Source organism: Pogona vitticeps, chromosome 5 (assembly GCF_051106095.1).
Source record: "Pogona vitticeps strain Pit_001003342236 chromosome 5, PviZW2.1, whole genome shotgun sequence".
NCBI classification, from domain to species: Eukaryota; Metazoa; Chordata; class Lepidosauria; order Squamata; family Agamidae; genus Pogona; species Pogona vitticeps.
The window spans coordinates 178,497,031-178,518,798 of NC_135787.1; the positions used below are offsets into that span (position 1 = coordinate 178,497,031).

A 21,768-nucleotide genomic window follows, 5' to 3' on the forward strand; every position below is an offset into this window, starting at 1 on the left:
CCATTGTCCTTCAAAGCAGCAGCAGCAACAACAACCCGTAAAATGTCACAGCAATCAAGAAGTATCTCCTCTCTGTGGACATTGCAGTGTTGCACTAAAGACCCCGGGATTGCTAGATCAGTGCTGTATTCAAGGTGCATAGATAAATATTGCCCAAGCACATCAAGTAGTGCTAACACAACTCTTATAGGAGTGCAGTTGATCACCTGGGGCCACACTTATCATAAAGCAAGGTGAAGCGGCCACCTCTAGGAGCAGATTCTGGGTATCATGGCTAGCTATTTACTTTGCTGCTGCTGCTGTTCTTTTACAGATTTTGAAAGAGGTCCTTGTAGGATCTTCTAACATGTATGCAAAGCAAAAGCAAAGTGCGCTCCTTATATACTGCCCCATAGTGCTAAAGGCACTCTCTGGGTGGTTTACAATTTAGTTACATAGGCTACACAAGCTAGGTACTCAGTTTATTCACCTTGGAAGAATGGAAGGTTGAATCAACCTCAAGCCAGCAATCTGAGCCGAAGAACCAACTCAGGTCATCAGCAGAGTCTGGACTGCAGTACTGCAGCTTAGCCATTTTGCCGCAATGCTTCTATGCTAGAATAACTTGTCTGGCTTTGGGTACTATACATATTGATTTGGATGGGGCAGTAGCATGATTTGATTCTCCCTCTAAGACAGAAAAATTTCCTAAGTAATCCCTGAACGGTATTCATCACACTATGCTTCAAGTGGTCCATTTGTCTCTTCATAAGCATTCAGACATTTATCTATTCTTTTTCTACTTCGTTATTTCATAAATAATGTCAACAATAAAGAAACTGAAATGATTAAAGATCTCGTACACCTTGGTTCAACCATTAATCTAAATGGGGACTGCAGCCAAGAAATCTGAAGACTGAGACTCAGAAGGGCAGAAATGAAGAAACTTGAAAAGATAATAAAGTGTAAGGATGTGTCACAGGAGACCAAGGCCAAGATCATCTCACAGTCTTGTATGGGTGTGAAAGCTGGAGAGTAAAGAAAGGTAACAGGGAAATAACTGATTTAATTTAAATGTGGTGCTGGAGGAGAGCTTTGTGGATACCCTGGACCACCAGAAATATGAACAAATGGTTTTCAGAGCAAATCAAACCTGACCTATGTCTGGAGGCAAAAATTGCAAAATTGAGGCTGTCCTACTTTGGGTATATAATGATAAGAAAGGATTCTCTGGAAAAGACAATAATGCTAGGAAATGTTGAAGGCAGCAGGAAAAGTGGGAGACCGAATGCAAGATGGATTGACTCCCTAAAGCAGTGGTCCTCAACCTTGGGCCTCCAGATGTTCTTGAACTACAACTCCCAGAAGCCTTCACCACCACCTCTGCTGGCCAGGATTTCTGGGAGTTGAAGTCCAAGAACATGTGGAGGCCCAAGGTTGAGGACCACTGCCCTAAAGGAACTACAGGCTAGAATTTGCAAGAGCTGAGCAGGGGTGTTGAAGACTGGACATTTTGTAGATTGTTCATTTCTATGGTTGCTTGCTGTACGTCAGAGGTGACTTGATGGCACCTAACAACAAATTTCATAAATACAACTGCTACTACTTGCCCCATCCCTAGTTCGATACTGGAGAAGAACATGTATTTTGGACTGGGAAGCCTTCCCTCCCAACTGGGCACCCTCTAGAAGTTCCAGAGTCTAACTTGAGTAATTTCCGAAGTGGCTGGGGGTTGGAAGTTGGAGTCACAATCCAACATGTCTAGAGGCCATGAGGCTAAGTAAGGCAGAGTCCCTACAAGAACACTTCTAGGTGAGCCCATATATTAAAAATATATTTATCTTCAGCAGCAAAGCAGTGAAAATTCAAGAGGCGTGTTCTTTTCTTTTCATGCTTTGCTCTGGAGACCTGAATGAATATCAAAGATAATGTTAATTGTATATCAGCAATTAACACACAGTTGTTGTTTATAAATTGTACTAGACAGGAGCAGGACTGAGTGTAAGCAAGGTTTTAATTTAACTCATCCAGCCATGCTATAGTTGTTTTAATGGAAATTATCCCCAGGTAGCTTTCAGTTCTGTTGTTGCTCTAAGTCATTTGATTCTTAAGGAATAAGGCAGAACAATTCTGACCTGTGACATAAGAAGACCAAAAGGCGGTGTAAGCAGTGAGGAAAGAATCATACTAAGGTAATGTACCTGAGTCAGACAAAGGAGGGACCCAGGTTCCCAATTTACGTCTTACGTGCTTCTCTAAGTGCACACAAACACGCACAAAAAGCCCAGATCAGTGGAAGGAACAATAACTTTATAGATGGAATGGAAAGCCACTTCACAAAATAAACCCTCTGTGATTGGATTGAGTATTTCCATCCCAGGATCCAGTGCTTCCTGTTTCACTCCCAGAAGAACTTCCAGGTCAGCATTCTAGTTGGAATCATCTCTTGTAAAGATACTGCCAAACGGAAGCTGACGCAGCATCTGCTTCCACCACAGGTTCTCAGGTGAGGTCTCTTTCCCTAGCAGCCACCACTGATCCTTTTAGAAGGAATAAGGGAAGTCAGTGGTTCACTGGGCCCTCTCTCCCAAACCACCAGGAATAGTTCTGGATTGTCCAGTGCAAGAAGGGTGTGCTTTCCTCTTAACAGCGAGAATCCAATTCCGTCAACATCAGGACTCCAGTTCCAATGGGAGGAAAGGATTGATGGCTTGAGCACATTCTTTGGGGCAAATCATCATCTGGACAGACTAGTTGGTGGAGTCTCTGAAAGACAAAGCAGATAGGAAGAAGGGATTCTGGTAAGGCTTAGAAGATTCTGTTTGCATAATAGGAGGGATGCAAGTAGGAAACATTGGGAAATGACCATTGAGACCAACAGTTGAAGAAGAGAGATTAGAGGACCAGGGGACAGGGGAAGATAACTTTGTTTGTGGATTACAATATACTTCTCTGCCCTACATTATTCTTCTAAGCCTTAAAGAACAGAATGATCTTGGTGGATTTACAATGTTCTCTGGAACATCATTAACCCTACGGGTTTTCTTATTGGATCATTTCACAGTTTATGAGTTCAAATTTTGGTTTCTTTGTATTTTTTTTTTTTGCGTTCACACATACACTGTGGACAATAAATGTATTATGCTTTATTTTGCTCTGTCTGCAAATATTTAGTTTTATTAATTTAAATGATTATATATTAAAAGAGTTTGTGTTGAAGAACTGATTTAAAAGAAAATTGATCCTAGCCTGATTTGGATGAGGAACTGAGAACATCACTTCTTTGGGATTATAAATGTTCAACCCAATGAAGGTAGGTTCAGATTTGGGAGTGGTGGCCCAGTTCTATTCCATGGAGTATATAATTCCATGGAGTGTGTTGATTGGTGTCAGATGACTTGTTAAGGCAAATGTCTCTTTCCTCCTCTTGTTTAGCCCTCCAGACTTGCAGATTTTTCAGTCCTACATGCCTGAGACACCAGACATGCAAAGAAAGGTATGCTATTTCTCAAATAACCCAGTATAAACAAAAGCCATCTAATTTGACATCAAACTGTGTTAGAATAAACAGTTTTTACCTCTCAAAGGAACACTTTTTAAAACACAGGAGCAATGTCCCATCTAGTGAAGCCCTGAACTTCTTTCAAACCAAGCATTCTTTCACTGAAACAAAATATTCTAATTATGAATTCTACTATGTGGTGCATGGATAGTTTGATGGGTTTACTTGCCCTCTACCTGTGCATCCTTGGAAGAGCAGCACAGTCCAAGAGCACCACCAGAAGAGGGGGATTGGCAAATCCCTTCTGAGAGTGTTTGATATCTAGAAAACCTTGGGAAGGTTATCATAAGCCAGATTCAGTTTGATGCTCCATAATTCTCATTATTGGAAACACTCTGTGAACCAAAAATGTACCTGGGGTACCAGTAAGGGAGGCAATGGCATACTATCTCTCCCAGCCCATGTTTCAGACCACATGTGCCTTCTTCTCAGCAGCACATGCATGTTTGTTTAACTGAAATATTTGAAAAAGGAATGACAACAACAAATCTTAAAACATACTGATGTACAGCAAACTACAGCAAGACCACTGAAGATTGATACTCTTGGAGAAGCTTGAAATGATCTCCCTAAATGCTATGAAGGAGCAACTCGGAGTTAGTTATTATGGGTTTCCAAAGAACACATGTGTGTGGACTTAAAGTTCTTTCAATAACAGCTCTGCCCAACCTGTTACCATCCTTATATTCATGGGACTGATTTTTAAAATGTCATGTGGGAAATATATGAAAAAGGTCAATAAGCATAGGAAAATGGAGGAGAGAAGTATCAAGGAACTTCAAAGCAAAGCTCTTGAACTGTGACATTTCAAAAGCAGTGTCAATGACAAGCACAAAGGAAGTCAGTTTGTTCTCTGAAGCCCCTGAGGCAACTCAAATCCAATCAAGCTACTAGCGGTTGTAGCTAACAAAGTGATCCTTGGCAGATTGGTACCAGACTCCCATTAATGATATTTTGACAAAATGAACCCAGCTTAAAGAACCTTCTTGTCAATAAACAGATGTCTAGCAAGCTTCGGTTACCCAACCAGTCTTTTTTTTTTTAATCCCAGTACTTATTCCACAAAAAGCTGTCTCACCTCTCTCAGGGGCCCTTTAATGGTGGAAAGTTTGTAGAAGATCCAGAGTGGGATACAGATCATAGAAGAGAGAGCGAGCAGCCAGCCCACAGTGTCTCCCCACCATGGGTACACATATTTCTTGTTGTATGTCAGTGGGGTGTACTTAATCAGGGAAAACAGGAATGTCGCCTGGGAGGAGAAAGAGCAAAAAATGGAAGGATTAGACAGATGCACTAACTTTTGCTAAGTGAGAGCCTGACTACATGGGGGAGGGGATGAGGGAAATACTATGGTTTTGGAACAATCTGATTTACATTTTTTACCAATTGCTCACATGATACAATGGGAAATGTGAATCAGTCTGAAGTCCCACAGCCTCAATCTGTAGCTTTTCCTCCCCACCAGAGATCCTTCACATTTTTAAAAAGCAAATTCTTTCACTTTGGTCCAGAGCATGTTATCACTTCAAACTGATGCAGAAAGGAAAGACCAATTGAGCACACAGACACACATTTTAATTCACATTTCCCTCACTGTGTAGTGACACCTTCTCTGCATCAAAATAGCCTGTTCTGCAAGGTCTGTTCTCTAAGTTTGATATTTATTTCATCCTGTGGAAATATTTTCCCAACATAACTTGACAAATAAGTTTTTTTTAAAAATCGGTATAATCGGAGACAAACTAAACAAGGCATGGGATATCCATGAGCAGGTCTCCTAACACTTTTATCTCTTTTTTTTTAATTTAATGAGTAATATCATCAAGGCTATACACAGGACACAAATCCAACAGGACACAAATCCAGGCGCTGGACCATGAAGCCCCCACAACATCATGCTTCTTTCTTTTATTTCTCTTTTGTTATTTTTAATGTGCCATCAAATCATTTATGATTTATGGTGATTCAATGAGTTAGTGACCTCCAAAATGTCCTGTCATCAACAGCTCTGCTCAGCTCTTGCAAACACAAGGCCAGGCTTTCCTTTTTTGGAATCATTGCATCTCTTATTTGGTCTTCCTCTCTTCCTCCTGCCTTCAACTTCTCCAAGCATTATTGTATTCTCCATTGATTCTCATCTTCTCGTTATGTACCAAAAGTATGATTTTTTTTTAAAATGATGGCCTAAAATGACTAGGTAGCAAGAAACTCTTTAAAATGCTGTTCTGCTAAGGCAGCTTGCTGAAGCTACCCATGAATGTGCTGGGCTGTAACTTCCTTTGTGCTCAACTGGCTCAACCATTAACAACAACTCTTGCAAAGGCTGGGGGAGAAAACTCTAAGGTTTATTCTCTGACAAGGCAGGCCATAATCTCAATTATGAAAACAGCCTAATTTACTATTCATTTGCCCATCTGTGTTCTTTCCTCTTGAGTCTCCAGACCAAGATAACTCACTCACCAGGCAGACAGCTGGTGTAATGAATAACCAACAGTATTTGATGAGAGGCCATGGGCGATAGCCAATCATGTCTTCAATGTTATCATAGAAGCGGTCCGCACCTGTGAAAGGACACATAAAGGTTACAGAGAGGGAAACTAGCCTGCCAGAACACATGGAGTGAAGGAGGAAAAGACGGTTAGATATTTTAGTTGGGGAAAGAAGCAATATGGTGGGCTACACAGAAACAAGTGAGTAAGTACGTTGCATCAAAGCAAAGCAATGATCAGTCACGTCTCTTTGCAGCCGGACAGTGCCGGACAGGGTAATATCAAAGGGTTTTCTCCTCCTTTTCCCTTGCTTACTTGCATCCACCAGCTCACAAAACCTCAGTGTACCAACACAATTTCACCTGTCTCTTGGAAAAAGAGCCTTCCAGAGACTTAAACATGGAGGAAAAGGCCTCTTGAGGGTCAGACCCAGACCAGAGTAGGTCTATAGGCAAATTGTTTGCCTACGGCTATTGCCTGGAAAGATCCCACCATGCCATTCCAATTGTATGGCAGAATCAGCATTAGTGCACCTCCATGCCTGGTTGCCCAGGTGTTGTTTCTAAAGCATTGTTTCAGGGGCCGCAGCTGGATCTTACCAGCATATTGCATGTTTTCTGCCTAGTTGTACTTACCATATACCCAGCCAATGCAAAGAGTCTCAAAAATGGCGACAAAGAGCAGGCACATCCCACTAGCAGCATAGTAGTCAAATAACTGGAACACATACATCCCACCCTGAAAAGAAGAGCACAAATAATGTAGAAAGGGAAGCAAAGAGGAAGGAATGCAAGGCAGAAATCAAAGAGTTGCAGTTAATATATGAATACTGTACAGTATGTGCTGTCTGACAATTTCTAAGCGCATTAAGTCCTCTCAAGTAGGTCTGATTTGAAATATAATATAAACCTCTTGTTTTAGAAGCTTCTTCTCCAGACATCAGTTCAGGACTTTACCATATAATTCCCACTTGTTAACATTTCAGGACTATATCTTTCTACCTGCAAGATTGTAGATGTACAAAAAAGCAACCAGCACCTCATTAATGAGCAATGATTTGCCTCTGAAACTTACATTATTTTTCTTACTTAGCTGTAAATTGGTAATAGGATTTTGACCACTTTCAGAATAACAGAAACATGTACAGTTTTCAAATAAATAATTTTCAATACTTCCCAAGAATTTTAGATACAAACTAACCTTCCCTTCATTTTCACTTTCTCAGTTGCCTGTGCTTGCCTACAGTGATATCATTGTCTAGCTAAATGTGATCATCATCTTAATTGGCTTTTTCACACTGCAGCCATCCCATTTACAACATGTTCCCTGATTGGTTCGAATTACTACCAAAGAGGAAATAGACATAGGACATAAGGGGAAAGACATTAAGCAGGATTGGAAGAGATTGTTATTTTTACAAATATGATTGAAATAACTATCTTTTCAGGGGGGATCGAAACGGGTATATTTAGTGCAGCCCTAATCTTCCCCAACTTGATGTAACAAAAAGGTTAAGATGAACAAGATGCACAACCTACCGTGTTTCTCTGAAAATAAGACAGGGTCTTATATTCATTTTTGCTCCAAAAAAACGCATTAGGGCTTATTTTCGGGGAAGTTTTAGTTTTTCCATGTACAACAATCTACATTTATTCAAATACAGTCATCTTCTGGTTGCTGCACAATGCTGCACAATGGTGGAGGGGGATTTCACATAACTGGGCCTTATTTTGGGAGTAGGGCTTATATTACAAGCGTCATGAAAAATCATACTAGAGCTTATTTCCAGGTTAGGTCTTATTTTTGGGGAAACAGGGTAGAAACTACTCTGATTATATGTAATCCTTCATTATTTCAAAATAATCTTTATGGCACCATATGTATAGTTACAACCAATCCACTTCTTTTAAACTCAGGCACAACCATATACGTATATAATCTTAAGAGGTACTCTTTTTCAGTTGTGTGTTTGCTTTTTAAAAAAACTACTGTTGTTGATGTTTAACAATTAAAACAATAAAATTCTAAATGGTTGTTGAAAAGTTTTGTACATTAGAGATAATAAATTATTTTTAAGCAGTTATGCAAGATCAGGTGCATGTTCTCCAAACACATTGTTTAGAATCATGGAATCATGAAGTCAGGAGGGCTCTATAAGGCCACCAAGTCCAACCCACTGCTCAGTGCAATCTTTAAAGAAGACTTACACTCCAAGAAAACTCTTCAAAGAAGAGTTACCCGAGGTTCTCCAGTTACTGCCGGATTGACAGCCCCTTGGTGACAGCAGGACTGGAGTCAGCATTAAGGGCCCCACGTGGCTACTCCAGTCTCCTGGGGATGCCAGGAAGACAGCATGGAGGATCCCCTGCTGGCTTCCGATTGGCCAGTGGGAAAGGTTTTCTCTCTCTGCTAGCTTTCATTGGTTGGTAGGAGTTTTTTAAATGAGAACTTCAGGCAGGCGGAGTGGGGGCAACAGGCTTCAATCCAGTCTGACATAAAGGAGTGGGGAGACAGCACCGGCCAGTTTGCGTCTTGCCAAACAAAATAAGTGGGGAGCACTGCCTTACTTTAAAGGAAATACAGTGGTGCCTCGCTAGACGATTGCCTCGTGGGACGAAAAACTCGCAAGACGGTTGGTTTTTGCGATCATTATGGTGCCTCACAAGATTTTTTTTCTATGACCGTGCTTTGCAAGACTTTGTTTTTTTAAGACTGATGCTTTGCAAGATCTACTTTTTTTAGACCGATGCATAGGGAACCTTGCAAGACGATTTTTTCACAAGACGACGATTTTCAGGGAACGAATTAAAATCGTCTTGCGAGGCACCACTGTAATCTGTTTAAATGATATTTAGTGCTTTGTTTACCAGTCTCTCATGGAAGTAGTAGGTACAGGCTGGGTTCACTTGGTTCTGAGTGGGTTTCTAAGACCAATGTGGCCCCTGAGGCTGTAAACTGCCCAGGGATGTTTTAGGTATATCTATCTTCCACTCCATATTTCCACTTCATATTTGTAGTTGGTTTTTCCCTCTTCCTGCCTATCAGAAAACATTGCTCTTTATACACGTTTAAAGGAAAGAATGCTGTTGCTTCTATTTCTACCTCCATTTCCCTCCTCACAACCATCATAATTTGAAAAAAATTATGTGTTGTCAAATGATCTTAATTTTAAGAGGTCATGAATAACAAGTGGTGCATGTGTTGGATTGAGTGTCCTGTATGGATAAATTATTATAAAACTCCACACACACCCAGGACCCTCCCTTAAAATATGCTACAGCGCGACAAGAAGGCCAGGGTTGCAGACTTGTCTCTGGAATGCAATCTTAGCAATGTTCTCTTTTCAGCCTCTTATTATTACAAGAGGGGGGAAAGGGATGGTTAAGTTATAGTCTGGGAATGTGGGGGAGATCTATATTTAAGTCTTCTTGTGGATGGTAACTAAGAATGTAAGGTATCCAAGAGGAGTACATCTACACAAAATATTTTATGTCTCTGTAGCAAGTCGGAAAATAATAAGGCCCGCCTGATTGATGCCAATACACTTAGTGGTGTCTGATCACAATTGTCCTGCATTTCCATCCACAGAACAAAAAGGCAGTTCCAGGGCATAATCAATATCTGGGCTGCATCCATTTTCGTATCTCCGGTTATAGAAATCAGAATCAAAGGATCGTATATTTAAAGACTGAAGATAATTAGACTTGTAGCTTAGAGAGTAATAAGATTTTCAAATTTATTTTGGTGTGAAGAAGTGAATAGGGATAAGTGTTTCTTTCTTTTGAATAGTTGTACTAATAAAGTGCATGGGCATTTCCAGGAGGCTTCTGGGAGCACTTGAGAACAAGACGTGCAGGAAGTATGCACTGTGTTCTAAATATGGCAAAATGGCTTCCTTAATAGTAAAACACAGCTTTTTTTCACAGCAGAAGCAGGATACAGCAGGGAATCCATATGAAAGCAGAGGCACCACCCCAGTGAATCAGTGGGAAATACAGACCTCCTACCCTCCAGGATGTTGATCACTACATTTTAGAATGTAAGAACAATCAAAGCCCAGAGGTTCACAAACGTGGGGTCCCAGATGTTTTTTCTCTCCAATAACTGTCAATAGCTCTGAGCATTGGCTGGGCTAGCTAGGGAATTTAACCACATCTGGAGTTTAATGTTTGGGAATTTCTATTCTAGGTATTTCTGTCCAGTCTCTAGTTTCGCACGTTCTGGAAACCTGCTGTTGTACTATCATCATGGCCAACTGCCCCAATTTCTGTCCTAGATAAAGAACTCAAGGCAAAATCATATCCAAGGACCCAAGCAATCTTCCATTCAAGCACTGACCAGACCCAAACCTACTTAGCTTCAGCAAGAATACCACATCCTGTGCTTTCAAGACCATAATCCTGACATTAGCTGCAACAGCAGGAATACATAGCAAACTCTATCCTGTTCATTAATGATATCTCCATCTCAGATTAGAGGAACAGGTAGCTCTGCAACTGGGGGTTACAACATGCTTCACCCTTTAAACCTGCTACATTTCCAAAATCAACATGTGGACAGAGCCTATCATTTCACTAAACAAAAGCAAAGCTAATTTGCCACTTCTGAAAGCTATTAAAAGATAATCCTACCTACTTTACTGTATCAAACAGCTCCACTTCTGATAGCAAAGATGCTCATTTCTTTGTTTTTGCAATTAGTGATGTGAAAGCCTTCAATCTAGTTTTCATGGCAGTTCAAAGAATCCCACTGGAATTTTCAAACTGTCCCTCCTCCATATTGTACTGGGGGAAGGGTTTCTTTTCACAGACATTTGTGTGGATTTTTATGTTAAATATTTTTCAGAATGTGAATGTTTTGTCTACAGTGGTGCCTCGCTTAGCGATTGCCTCGTTTAACGATGTATTCGCTTAGCGATGAGGTTTTTGGAGCGATTTTGCGCTCCATTTAGCGATGTTCCCTATGGGGAAATTTCGCATAGCGATGTTTGGGACCTTGTCTTGCTTAGTGATGACAGTTTAGGTCCCCTGTTTCACTTAGCGATGTTCCGTTTTCGGTATTTTTAAAGTGTCTTAAAATGTTCAAAAACTGTTTTAAATGCTTGGGATTGTTAGTGCACGTTGTAAAACCTTTGCAAACTTAATTTGGCTTTCTTCTGACTCTTCGTTAATTTTTGGTGAATTTCCCCCCCCATTGGAATGCAATGAACTGTAGGTTTGACAGCTGTCAAACCTACAGTTCAATGCATTCCAATGGGGGGAAAAATTCACCAAAAATTAACGAAGAGTCAGAACAAAGCCAAATTAAGTTTGCAAAGGTTTTACAAGGTGCACCAACGATCCCAAGCATTTAGAACAGTTTTTGAACATTTTAAGACACTTTAAAAATAGCGAAAACGGACATCGCAAAACTATTGGAATGCATTGAACAGGCTTCAATGCATTCCAATGGGGGAAACATTGTTTCACTTAGCGATGTTTCCTATGGCGATTTTCACTTAAGGAGGGTAATCTGTTCCCATTGGAACGGATTAACCAGTTTTCAATGCATTCCTATGGGAAATGGTGTTTCGCTTAGCGATGTTTTCCCATAGTGATGTTTTTTTGGGAACCAATTAACATCGTTAAGCGAGGCACCACTGTATTGCCATACGCAAAGGTGTGCTTCTGCACATCTTCAATTATAGACATATTAAATTATGCACTTTTTTCAATTGTATTCATGGGTTTGTATACATACTTTCTTCAACAAAATGCATTACAAGGGTTGGAAATATGTATACAGATTGCCAAGGGAAGATGTGCTTTATTCCACTACCATCCCTGTCAAGTTCAAAATGGATATTTTCATATCAAAATGTAAACCTGCTGAATTGCTTTTCCATCTGTGATTGCAACTGAATTCTACATTTTAAGTGTCTTATGAAAAATGAAGAAAGGGAATAAATATGAGTTATTTCCTTGAAGTCCATATCCATACCTCTGTAATCATGACTAGTCCCACAATGTAGGAGATGATAGAGATCAGAAGAATTAGAATTTCTCTCCGGTTCTTTTTCCGAAAAATGCCAGGGTACATGTCAACTAGGGCAGTCACCAGGCTCTCCACACAGACAAACTAAGGAGACAAGAATTGAGGCATTTATGGGTACTTTCATACCATAGAACAGATCCTTTTTTTAACCCATTGAGCCATTCACAAGGGACCGAATACACTGTCACAATGTCAAATATTCTCTTGAATGCTCTTGGCAAATGTGGCTATAGAAAGATAATAATAGGCTTCTTTCCCCAAAGGGATCAGTGCTTAATGTGTCCATTCAAGCCACTTTGCCCTCTGGTAACCCACATCTTTGCATCTTTTTGTATGCTTTTAAAAAGCAGCAAAACCCATATGGTTCACAACCAATTGTGGGGTGACAGAGAGTTACACATGTCGTATCCCTCCCAATGTTCCCCCACAATTGATAAGCTGGACATCACAAGGCTCAAAACCTAATTATATAGAATCAGTCGAACGCAAACATGAAGCTGCTGCTTGCCATCCACGTTAAAGAGACTGTTTTCTATTTGCCAGATAAAGTAGTTCAGCGGTGGTCTGAACATCCCCATTCAACACATCTTTACCTGGCTGTCCAATCCCAGCAGAACCACCATAACGAAGAAGAAGCAAGCCCATAAAGGGGAAAATGGGAGCATGACGACAGCTCGTGGATATGCTATAAACGCCAAGCCAGGCCCTGTAAAGAAAGAAGTTACCAACTTGAATGTGCTTGAATAAAAGACTTTGTGGAGATGCACTGTTGATATCTGGTGGGGCTTGGAAGCAACGCCAGTGAGAAAGGCGTAATTCTCACTGAAGTGTTGGACATGTGCCATGGCTATTTCCAATGTCTACATTTGGTGGGCACTAGGCTGAAGAAGACTCAATGCCTGGAATGCTTCCCTTCCTGGAAAAGTCATATCACATTTTTTTAGGTGTGCAGATGAAACATTTCCTATGCATGTCTACAGCCTCTAAGGCATGAACCTGCCATTATTGATCTAGATAATATGCAAGCGCTGCAGACATGACCACCTTCACATTGCTGAGGATAGTTTGAGTGATTTCTTATAAGATTCATCTGGCAGCTCTTAGTGAACTGACAGCTGAGAAGCCTCATTATACAGAGGCAGGTTAACACAGGAAGAGGTGGGGGAAGCACTTTCAATTTTGTTGTGCTGCCATTTTCCATATATTGTAGTGCAGGAAGTCCAACCTCTTTCTTTGCCTTTGTCGCTAATCCTGCTATGTTGCACAGAGACGGGAAAGTTGCAGACGTAACCAGTCCATGAATTCACATCTTGCTACATATAGCAGGCCATGCCAATTGTTCTAGGTCAGCAGACTGAGATTGACCACAAGCCACAGTATGCATTGAAATCTTGATTTGTTGTTATGTGTGGGCCCTAGTCTTTGCCAACAAACCATGGTTTGTTAAACACCCATAAGGCCGCAGTTAGAATCCCTGTTTTCTTGTCCATTTGTGAACTTGTTCAAACTGGATTCTGTAGTCATGTTCAAATCCACAACTTACTGGTCATGCTGGTTAGGGTCTTCTGGGCTTTGCAATACCCGAAAAGTAATTTTTCCCATCTCGACACTCAATGAATTGTTATGGGGCCAAAAAAAAAAAAAGCAACCTCTTTCCTTGCCTTTGTATGTGACGCCTGTAGCCTGTGTTTCCTTTTTATGCCAGATGTGGCTACATACACAGGTATATGTGGGGAAGCCCCCCACCCCACCCCCTTGGGAGATTCTGTCCAGGCATGGCTGAGATTCGGCTGAGTTTATAAATAAAAGCAGTCTGGGTTTCATCTTCCCCTCACAGGATGCTTCAGGCTCCCCCCCCCTAAAAAAAAAAAACCCTCCGTCTCCCTTTCTGGTGCCCCTCGGCTAAGCCTCATTCATTTGCATGACAAAGTGAGAACTTAATACAACTTTGCCATGGTGAGTGGAGGTATGTAAGCAGAGGGGCTGTCCCCCTCCACCACCACCCCAAATACACACACACACACACACACACACACACACATCCCATTTCCAGGCAGAATGGGGCATCTCTTGGGGGGGCTGGGTATGGCCCTCTGGGCAATGTTTAGCCCTGGCTCTTCTGTGCCTCTACTTTATTTATTTATTTTATTTTATTTATTTTATTTCTACTTGGTGGATCTGGGACACACACACACAACCCACATTCAAAGTTTGGGACTGGTGTTGATGCCCTGGCCGGGTAGGTGGGGCTCGTCAGCCATGGAAGGCAGCCCATCTAGGAGAAGGAAAACTCCAATTTCAAACCTCCACTGCCTTGTGGCTATATCCACTCATGGAAAAGGCTTCAGGAGTTAACCTAGAGGCAAAATCCGGGGCTGGAGTCCCGGAGGCAGTTCGCGTTGTTCTGCCAACTCCTGCGACATTGCTGGAACCAGTTGTATTGGCTCTTGCCTTTCCATTGGACCATTTCAGCAATGTGGAGAGGGGGGATCTGCTGCTTGGGAAACAGCCTATCCTCCATATTACCTTACCCGGGCTTCATGCTCTGGAGAGGACACTCCTTGATGCAGAGCATGTTACCATAGTCTCTCGAGACTGAAGGATGCCTATGATGATAGATATTTATAAGTGCTGGTTGGGGAAGATCAGCTTAACCGTACATTGCACACTGTACCCCTGCAATGTGGTGCTGTGGTGAAAGTACTGTACTGGGCCCTGCCAAATCCAGGTTTTAGTTCCCACTGGACCATGAAACCCACTGGGTAACCTTGTGCCAGTCATATATTCTCACTATGACTTCCTTAAAGGGTTGTTTGGAGAATAAAGCAGAGAGGAGGAGAGTCATGTGTGCTGTCTTGAGCTCACTGGTGGAAATGTGGTGTGTTATTGTTACGTCTATGTTGGCTTGGGCATGTCATGAGAATGGCTGATGGTCGGATTCCAAAAGATCTCCTATATGGAGAATTAGTGCAGGGAACTCGCCCCAGAGGGAGAACACAGCTGTGATGCAAGGACATCTGCAAGTGGGATCTGAAGGCCTTAGGAAGGGATCTCAACACATGGGAAACCATGTGCGTTCAGCCTGGAGGCAGGCAGTGCATCACGGCCTCTCCCAATTTGAAGAGACCCTTGCTCAGCAGGCTGAGACAAAGAGGCAGTCCTGAAGCCAGCAAAATCAGGGAGCTGGACAGGGGACAGATTGCATTTGGCTTCAATGTGGAAGGGATTGTCACTCTCGAATTGGCCTTCTCAGCCACACTAGACGCTGTTCCAAGTCCTCCATACAGAGAGCGTTACCACAGTCTTTCGAGACTGAAGGATGCCTAACAGATTATTGTTTGCCAGATACAGAATACAGTACTCAGATGTGGCTCATCATTCCCTTCTTCTGAGGCCATTCTGGGACTGTGCAACTTGTCCAAGGCCACACAGTCTGGCTCTACTCACAGGAGACACAGTGGGGAATCAAACTGCTAACCTCTGACCTTCAGTCAGATACCTAAGCCACTTAATTAACCAATAAATATTTAAAAAGTGGGACAGGAGATTATCTATGACCCTACTTAGCATAAGAAGAAAATTATATAGACAGACAGTGCTATGATGATCATGATCCCAATCTACTATTTTTCTGCATGCTCAAAATAAATACTACGTGCACAGACTACTCACCAGATTCAGCCACCTCAGAAATAGGCACTCCCTGTTCTTGTGCCATAAAGCCCAGGATGGAAAAGATTGCAAAACCAGCTACAAAACTGGTGCCGCTGTTCAAAAAACATAGAGCAATGCAATCCCTAGGAAAAAGAAATGAACACTAGTGCAGAGGACTAAGCATTGATATCACCAGCAAACAAACGAACAAACAAAAAAGCTTTTGTCTTTTTATGCAAAGACAAAAACATTCTTGCTAGAGTCTTTTTGCATGAAGGCAGTTTATGTCAGCTCTGTTGCCTGTTTTCTGGGCTGTCTGTTGTACACATGTTCTTCCCCTGGCTGTGATCAGTTGCATGACTTGTTGTATGACTGGCAGTCTAGGAGGTAGAGAACCTGCTTGTGCAGCGGTCTTTATACATGTGATTCTTCACAGTAGGGTTTGTCCTCTAGGGCTATAGCTTATTTAACTGCATATATTTTAAAGAATCAGTTAAATCTGCACATATGCATATACTGTACAAATAATGGTTCGAAGGAACAGATACTCTTCCTTTTTCTCGGAAGAAAATGTATCTGGAAAGAAGCCATGGGGATGAAATAGAAATTCCTCTTTAACAGTGCCTGCCAGTTATGGATTGTTAAAGAGACTTACAGTTCAAGCTATGTGAATTTTTTTTAAAAAAAAAAAAACCCTGCTACCCAAATAAAGAGGGCCACATGTTTAAATTGAAAGCCTATGAATTAACTGATTCAACATTGCAGCTCGAATGTATACCAAAACTGATTATAAGGCTAAATTATCTAATAATTCCAGGGTCATCTATATTTACTATGATCTCCTGCAAAGGTAATTTGAAGCTTTCTGCTTGCAATGTCCCCTTTCATTATTCCCACTGAATATGGCAGTAGGATATGGCATGGAGTTTAAAATGGCGTTCCCTAGTCAAGCTGGCCACGTGACAATGGAAACTGTCTTCGGACAGGCGCTGGCTCTATGGCTTGAAAAGCAGGATGAGCACCGCCCCCTAGAGTCGGACACGACTGGACTAAAAAATGTCAAGAGGAATTTTTACCTTTACCTTTTTAAAGGTACAGTGGACCCTCTACTAAAGGAATTAATCCGTATTGGAATAGTGGCTGCAGGTTGAAATTTCTGTAGGTCGAGTCTCCATTGACCTACAATGCACTGAAAACCAATTAATGCCGTAACCGGTCATTTTTGTTCCATTTTGGTTTTTTTCTGGTCTGTAAGTCGATTCTCCGGCTGCAAGTCGAACCTAAGTTTTGCAGCCAGAGAAGTCTGTAACTCAAAAAGTCTGTAAGTTGAGCCATCTGTAAGTCGAGGGTCCACTGTAAAGGTTCCTCTTGACATTTTTAGTCCAGTCGTGTCTGACTCTAGGGGGTGGGGCTCATCCCATTTTTCAAGCCGTAGAGCCAGTGCTTGTCCGAAGACAGTTTCCGTTGCCACGTGGCCAGCATGACCAGGGAACGCTGTTTTACCTTTCCACGGAGATGGTACCTATTTATCTACTCGCATTTACATGCTTTCGAACTGATAGGTTGACAAGGAGCTGAGACAAAGTGATGGGAGCTCACTCCATTGTGTGGATTCGATCTTACGACTGCTGGTTTTCTGACCCTGCAGCACAGGCTTCTGCAGTGTAGCCCACAGCAGCACCATGTCCCATGGCATGGAGTTTACTTATAGTCTATTAAGTGCAATGTAATTACTCAGTTCCTATTCCCTACAAAGAAGGGTGGGGCTTTAACAACTGAATATGAACCATTCTTTTCTCTTTTCATTTTTAGTTAATGAAATATCCACTTTGCCCATTGAGTGAAGAGTGTGACTAATTGGGATGCAGTGAATGCATGTTTCATTTTGTTGCATGCTTAACAAGAAGTGATAAAAGCAGAAGCTGCAAACAGAAAGCCAGCAATTAAAGGCACATTAGCCTTTAGAAATCTCAACAGCATTTCCTATTTTACATTTTAATTTCCGAAATGGGTGCAAGAAAGGTCTATAAACAGACAGAACAGAATTGAAAATACTGAAATTGGCATGGCAACATTCGATATTCTCTCTGTAAAAGGGATGAAGCAAAACAGAAAAAAATCCATACTAAATACTTTGGAAATAACAATACATCAGAATATAAGCTCAATTTCATTGTATATATTATATATTATAGTGGAATTTGACAAGAGGATGTCATTTCTGGAGTTCAGCGCTTCTTGTAAAATGTGATTTGCCTTTACAGTAAAGAAACAAGAAAATAAGTGATACGCTCATTCTGCAGGAAGAGGATTTGGGAACTTCATGGCATGTGGAAGCTATAGATATGAAAAAAGTTACTTTTTGAGACTAAAAGACCCAGAATGCCATGCTGGCTCACATATTCTGGAGTTATAAACCAAAAGAAGGTAACTTTCCCCATGTCAGAAACAGAATAGCGATTCTTCAACCTGGTTTGCTATTCTTGCTACATAGAAGGAAGAGTAAAACACTTTCAAAGGAGCAGGTGAAGAGGTGGACTCTTGAATTCTAAAGATACACTTCAGTTACCTGTAACAATTGTTATGATACTTGTTATAGCTGCCCAAAGCTGTCAGGCATCCCAGGCAAATAGCGTACGAGAAGAAGATTTGAGTGCCTGCATCCATCCATACCTACAGGCAAGACCAAAAGAAAAAAAGAAAAAGAAAAAGAAAAAAAAGATGATTGAAAGTATATTTGTCAGGGCCTTTCTAGTACCTCTTGAAGGATATGCTGACTGTCCCCATAATGGCTGTTTAGAGATTGGTAGAATGTTGCCTTCAGAAAGCTTGCTATATGAGATTAGGACAGGTATTTGTCCCATAGTTTGGTGCACTGCAGAGGAAGAGTGGTTTACTCTTTTTTCCGGTGACCACATGATTTAATTGTTAAACTGGTTGCCCCAGAGCACCCCAACCTACACCATGCTGAGCCCCTTTCAGGGGCTTCTACATTTTTGGTGCAGGTAGAGTCGCTCTAGTTTAGACCATTCTCAGTACATGTGATTGCTGGGAATGGACTAAAATTGAGCTGCCAAGGCTCTTTCCGGTTTCAATTTCTGGTATCATGAAATGACTTAATAAGCAAGACACTTCAGATTATCAGCAAATCGAACACCTCCTCATCTCCTCTGCAGAGGGGAAGGGAGAGTGGTTTATTTACTCTGCTAGACCATCACTGTTGCGCCTAATCATTTAGATTAAATTTTTAAAAATTATTTGCCTTTGTGTGAAGTACTTCGAGAAGCCAAAGCTGTGAGTAGTTTCTTGATGGCCACAACCACAAGGCAAAGGGGGGAAAATAAAATCTAAATGATTGAGTGCATCAGCAATGGTCTAGCAGAGTCAAATAATAATAATTTCACTTTCCCTGTGCTTTGCAAAGGAGCAGGGGAAGTTTTCAATTGATAACAGAAGGAGCTAAAGGGTCGCTTGAGGTTGATATGCTATTTGGACCCAAGGATCACCCTAAATGGAATATCACTCCTCCCCCTGACTCAAGCAACCCTATTTAGACCACACCGGCCAGCACCAAAAGGGCTAATGCAGTCACACCTACAAGGCTTACATGTGAGTAAATCCACTCAGTGGGAACATCACAGTTTGTGATTTCAAAAGGCAAGTAAAGAGACTTGTGATCTAGAAAATCTAGTTCACATGAAGAAAATCCATCCTTTCTCACCGGTTGTCCCCTTAATAATGCAATTGTCCCTTTTAAGTACATTAAGTATTTACATTTACTGCCTGTAGTGTCTGGGAGGACTTATGAATGTAAACCAAATAAACCAGTGACAAGAACAGCAGTTATTTGTTTGTCAGGAAGGATTCACACCTGTTGTATTAAGCAAGAGCTACATGTGAGGAAATCTCCCTAGATTGCCATAGGAAAATATTACTAAATGTTATGGATTAATTTTCCTACTCAAACTGTAATAGTAACAAGTAATTTTTAAAGGAACCTTTTCAAAGAAGAAAAAAGGTCCAAACTGAAAAAACAGAAACAAAGACCTTAGAAGAATATAAGCAAATATTCAGAAATAGATCAGTGTTTCGCTTTTACACTCTAAATTAGTAATACAAAACGAAAAATGTACATTTGAAAAGTTTATTTCAAAAATATTAAAGTCATTATATAAGACATAAACTGGGCATGTTTTCAATCAACTATATTTAAAAGTCAAGTCATATTGTATGTTTTAATATTATTATATATTAATCTCTATCAGAAGTATTCACCCTAAATGTCTTTCCACAGATTTCCACATGAGAGGGAAAGATACACATCCAGCTGGTTTCTGTTGGTGTGAGTAACAAATGCGTACTGTTACAAAAGAAGTCTGTACTGAATATATGGCCATAGCTGTGCCTGCATCGGTTTTGTTAGTTTCACCACTAAAAATCACCTACAACCCTTCTGTCTACATTTCTCTTTGTTCTTTATCAGTTTTCCCATTAGTAGCTCTGTTCTGTTTGTCTGTAGAGTCCACCCCACCCCATTCGACCAGTGGCAGAGACTTGAAACAAAAATCTACATTCTTCTACACCCGTCATCATTCTACTGATTCCGCCAAACATTCGCCCACCTTTTAAGGCTGGCTTGGGAGGGGTTTTAAAGGGTTACCAAGGGTTGCGCTGACCTATTTTTCCCCCAGGCAGGCCCCCTTTTAATCTCCTTTGGAGACACCTTCTCTTCCACACAAAAGGTTGTTACAGGAGCTCAGCTGGAACCAGGATTTGACATGGAAGAGCTTGTCCTGAAGAGATTAAAAATGGCATTTGGTCAAAGGACCTTCAGTAAGGCAAAGGGGAAAGAGTATGTGACCAAGGCAGAAAGGAGAGAGAACCAGCATAGGGTGTTTACACACACACGCACACACGCACACGCACACACACACACACACACACACACAAACAATCTCCACACATCATTTGCCTACAAGCATTGGAAATTGTCACTCATTTGTGCCAAAACTTGGAAGAGGTTTTGTTGTTGTTGTTGTTGTTTTACCATCGCTCTCAGAATGACCCAGCTAGTGTGGGAGGCAGCAAATGTCTGTTTCCAATGTTCCACTTAGTGAAAAAGTATTCAAGTGCCCTCTTTTCCATCATCTGACACAAAATGCTAGGCAGTCGGTAGCCACGCTGGGTGCAATGTTCGGGGAGATGTAGCTCAAAAAAGTAACTTTCCCATGTTCTGATTTTTGTGCATGAAAAGTGTAAGGGAAGCTAAAAGCAGCTTTTTGGAAATGTTTTGTTGTTACCTGGTGTCAAGTCTCCTCCGATTTATGGTGACCCTGTCAATGAATGATCTCCACTATGTCCTGTTGTCAACTGCCCTGTTTGACTCTTATAAATGCAAGTTTGTGGCTTTCTTAAGGAAGTCAATCCATATCAGATTTGGTCTTCCCCTTTTTCTGCTGCCCTGGAGGCCCACTCTTATGTCTGAGGAATTGGGCTTCTCCAGAAAAGCTTGCATTAAAACACAGCAGTTAGTCTTGAAGGTGCCACAACATTTTTGTCTTCTTCTTTTTTAACTTTTATTTTGTTTTTAACTAATATGCTAGCACAAACTAAGATGGCTGGTTACCTCTTCTAAAACTACTACATATTTTATAAGTCAAACATCTCTCTTGCCGCTCCTATTACTAGGATGCTTGCTGGATCCTTACCTCTGAGCTGCATTGTCTATTCACTTTTCTCTCACACCTCCATTTGCGTGCTATCACACTTTGAGGTCTAAATGTGCTATTTTCTGGTGCCTAAGTCATTCTGGCATTTAAGACTGAAAAAACCCCTGGAGGCCAAGAGGGCCTCTTCTTGGGATTAAAAGAAACTATAAAAACTAATTGAATAACAATTTGTTGCCTGAGAACTAAAGGTAAGGCTAGCCATAGAGCATAGCACTCTGCACATGCCCTTAAGCCCCCTTTCCCTTATTACGACCACTACTGAAGAGTCCACTCTTTCACTGAAAACAGGTTCTGTGGCTATACAACTGGCACCAGGATCCGG

General features: G+C 41.2%; 1 protein-coding gene across 2 annotated transcripts in view; it reads right to left on the reverse strand.

The window, feature by feature from the left end:
• Positions 1-2,268: 2,268 nt before the first annotated feature.
• LOC110076706 (sodium- and chloride-dependent GABA transporter 2) overlaps positions 2,269-21,768 on the reverse strand; it is a 72,651-nt gene continuing 53,151 nt past the window's right edge. For both annotated transcript variants that reach the window (XM_072999874.2, XM_078376292.1), the window contains 8 exons: positions 18,287-18,390; positions 15,736-15,860; positions 12,657-12,769; positions 12,010-12,147; positions 6,666-6,768; positions 6,002-6,102; positions 4,620-4,790; positions 2,269-2,745 (listed from right to left, as the gene is read on the reverse strand). In XM_072999874.2, the coding sequence (XP_072855975.2) occupies positions 2,623-2,745; positions 4,620-4,790; positions 6,002-6,102; positions 6,666-6,768; positions 12,010-12,147; positions 12,657-12,769; positions 15,736-15,860; positions 18,287-18,390 (978 nt within the window). In that variant the 3' untranslated portion in view covers positions 2,269-2,622. The remainder of the gene's footprint in view (positions 2,746-4,619; positions 4,791-6,001; positions 6,103-6,665; positions 6,769-12,009; positions 12,148-12,656; positions 12,770-15,735; positions 15,861-18,286; positions 18,391-21,768) is intronic.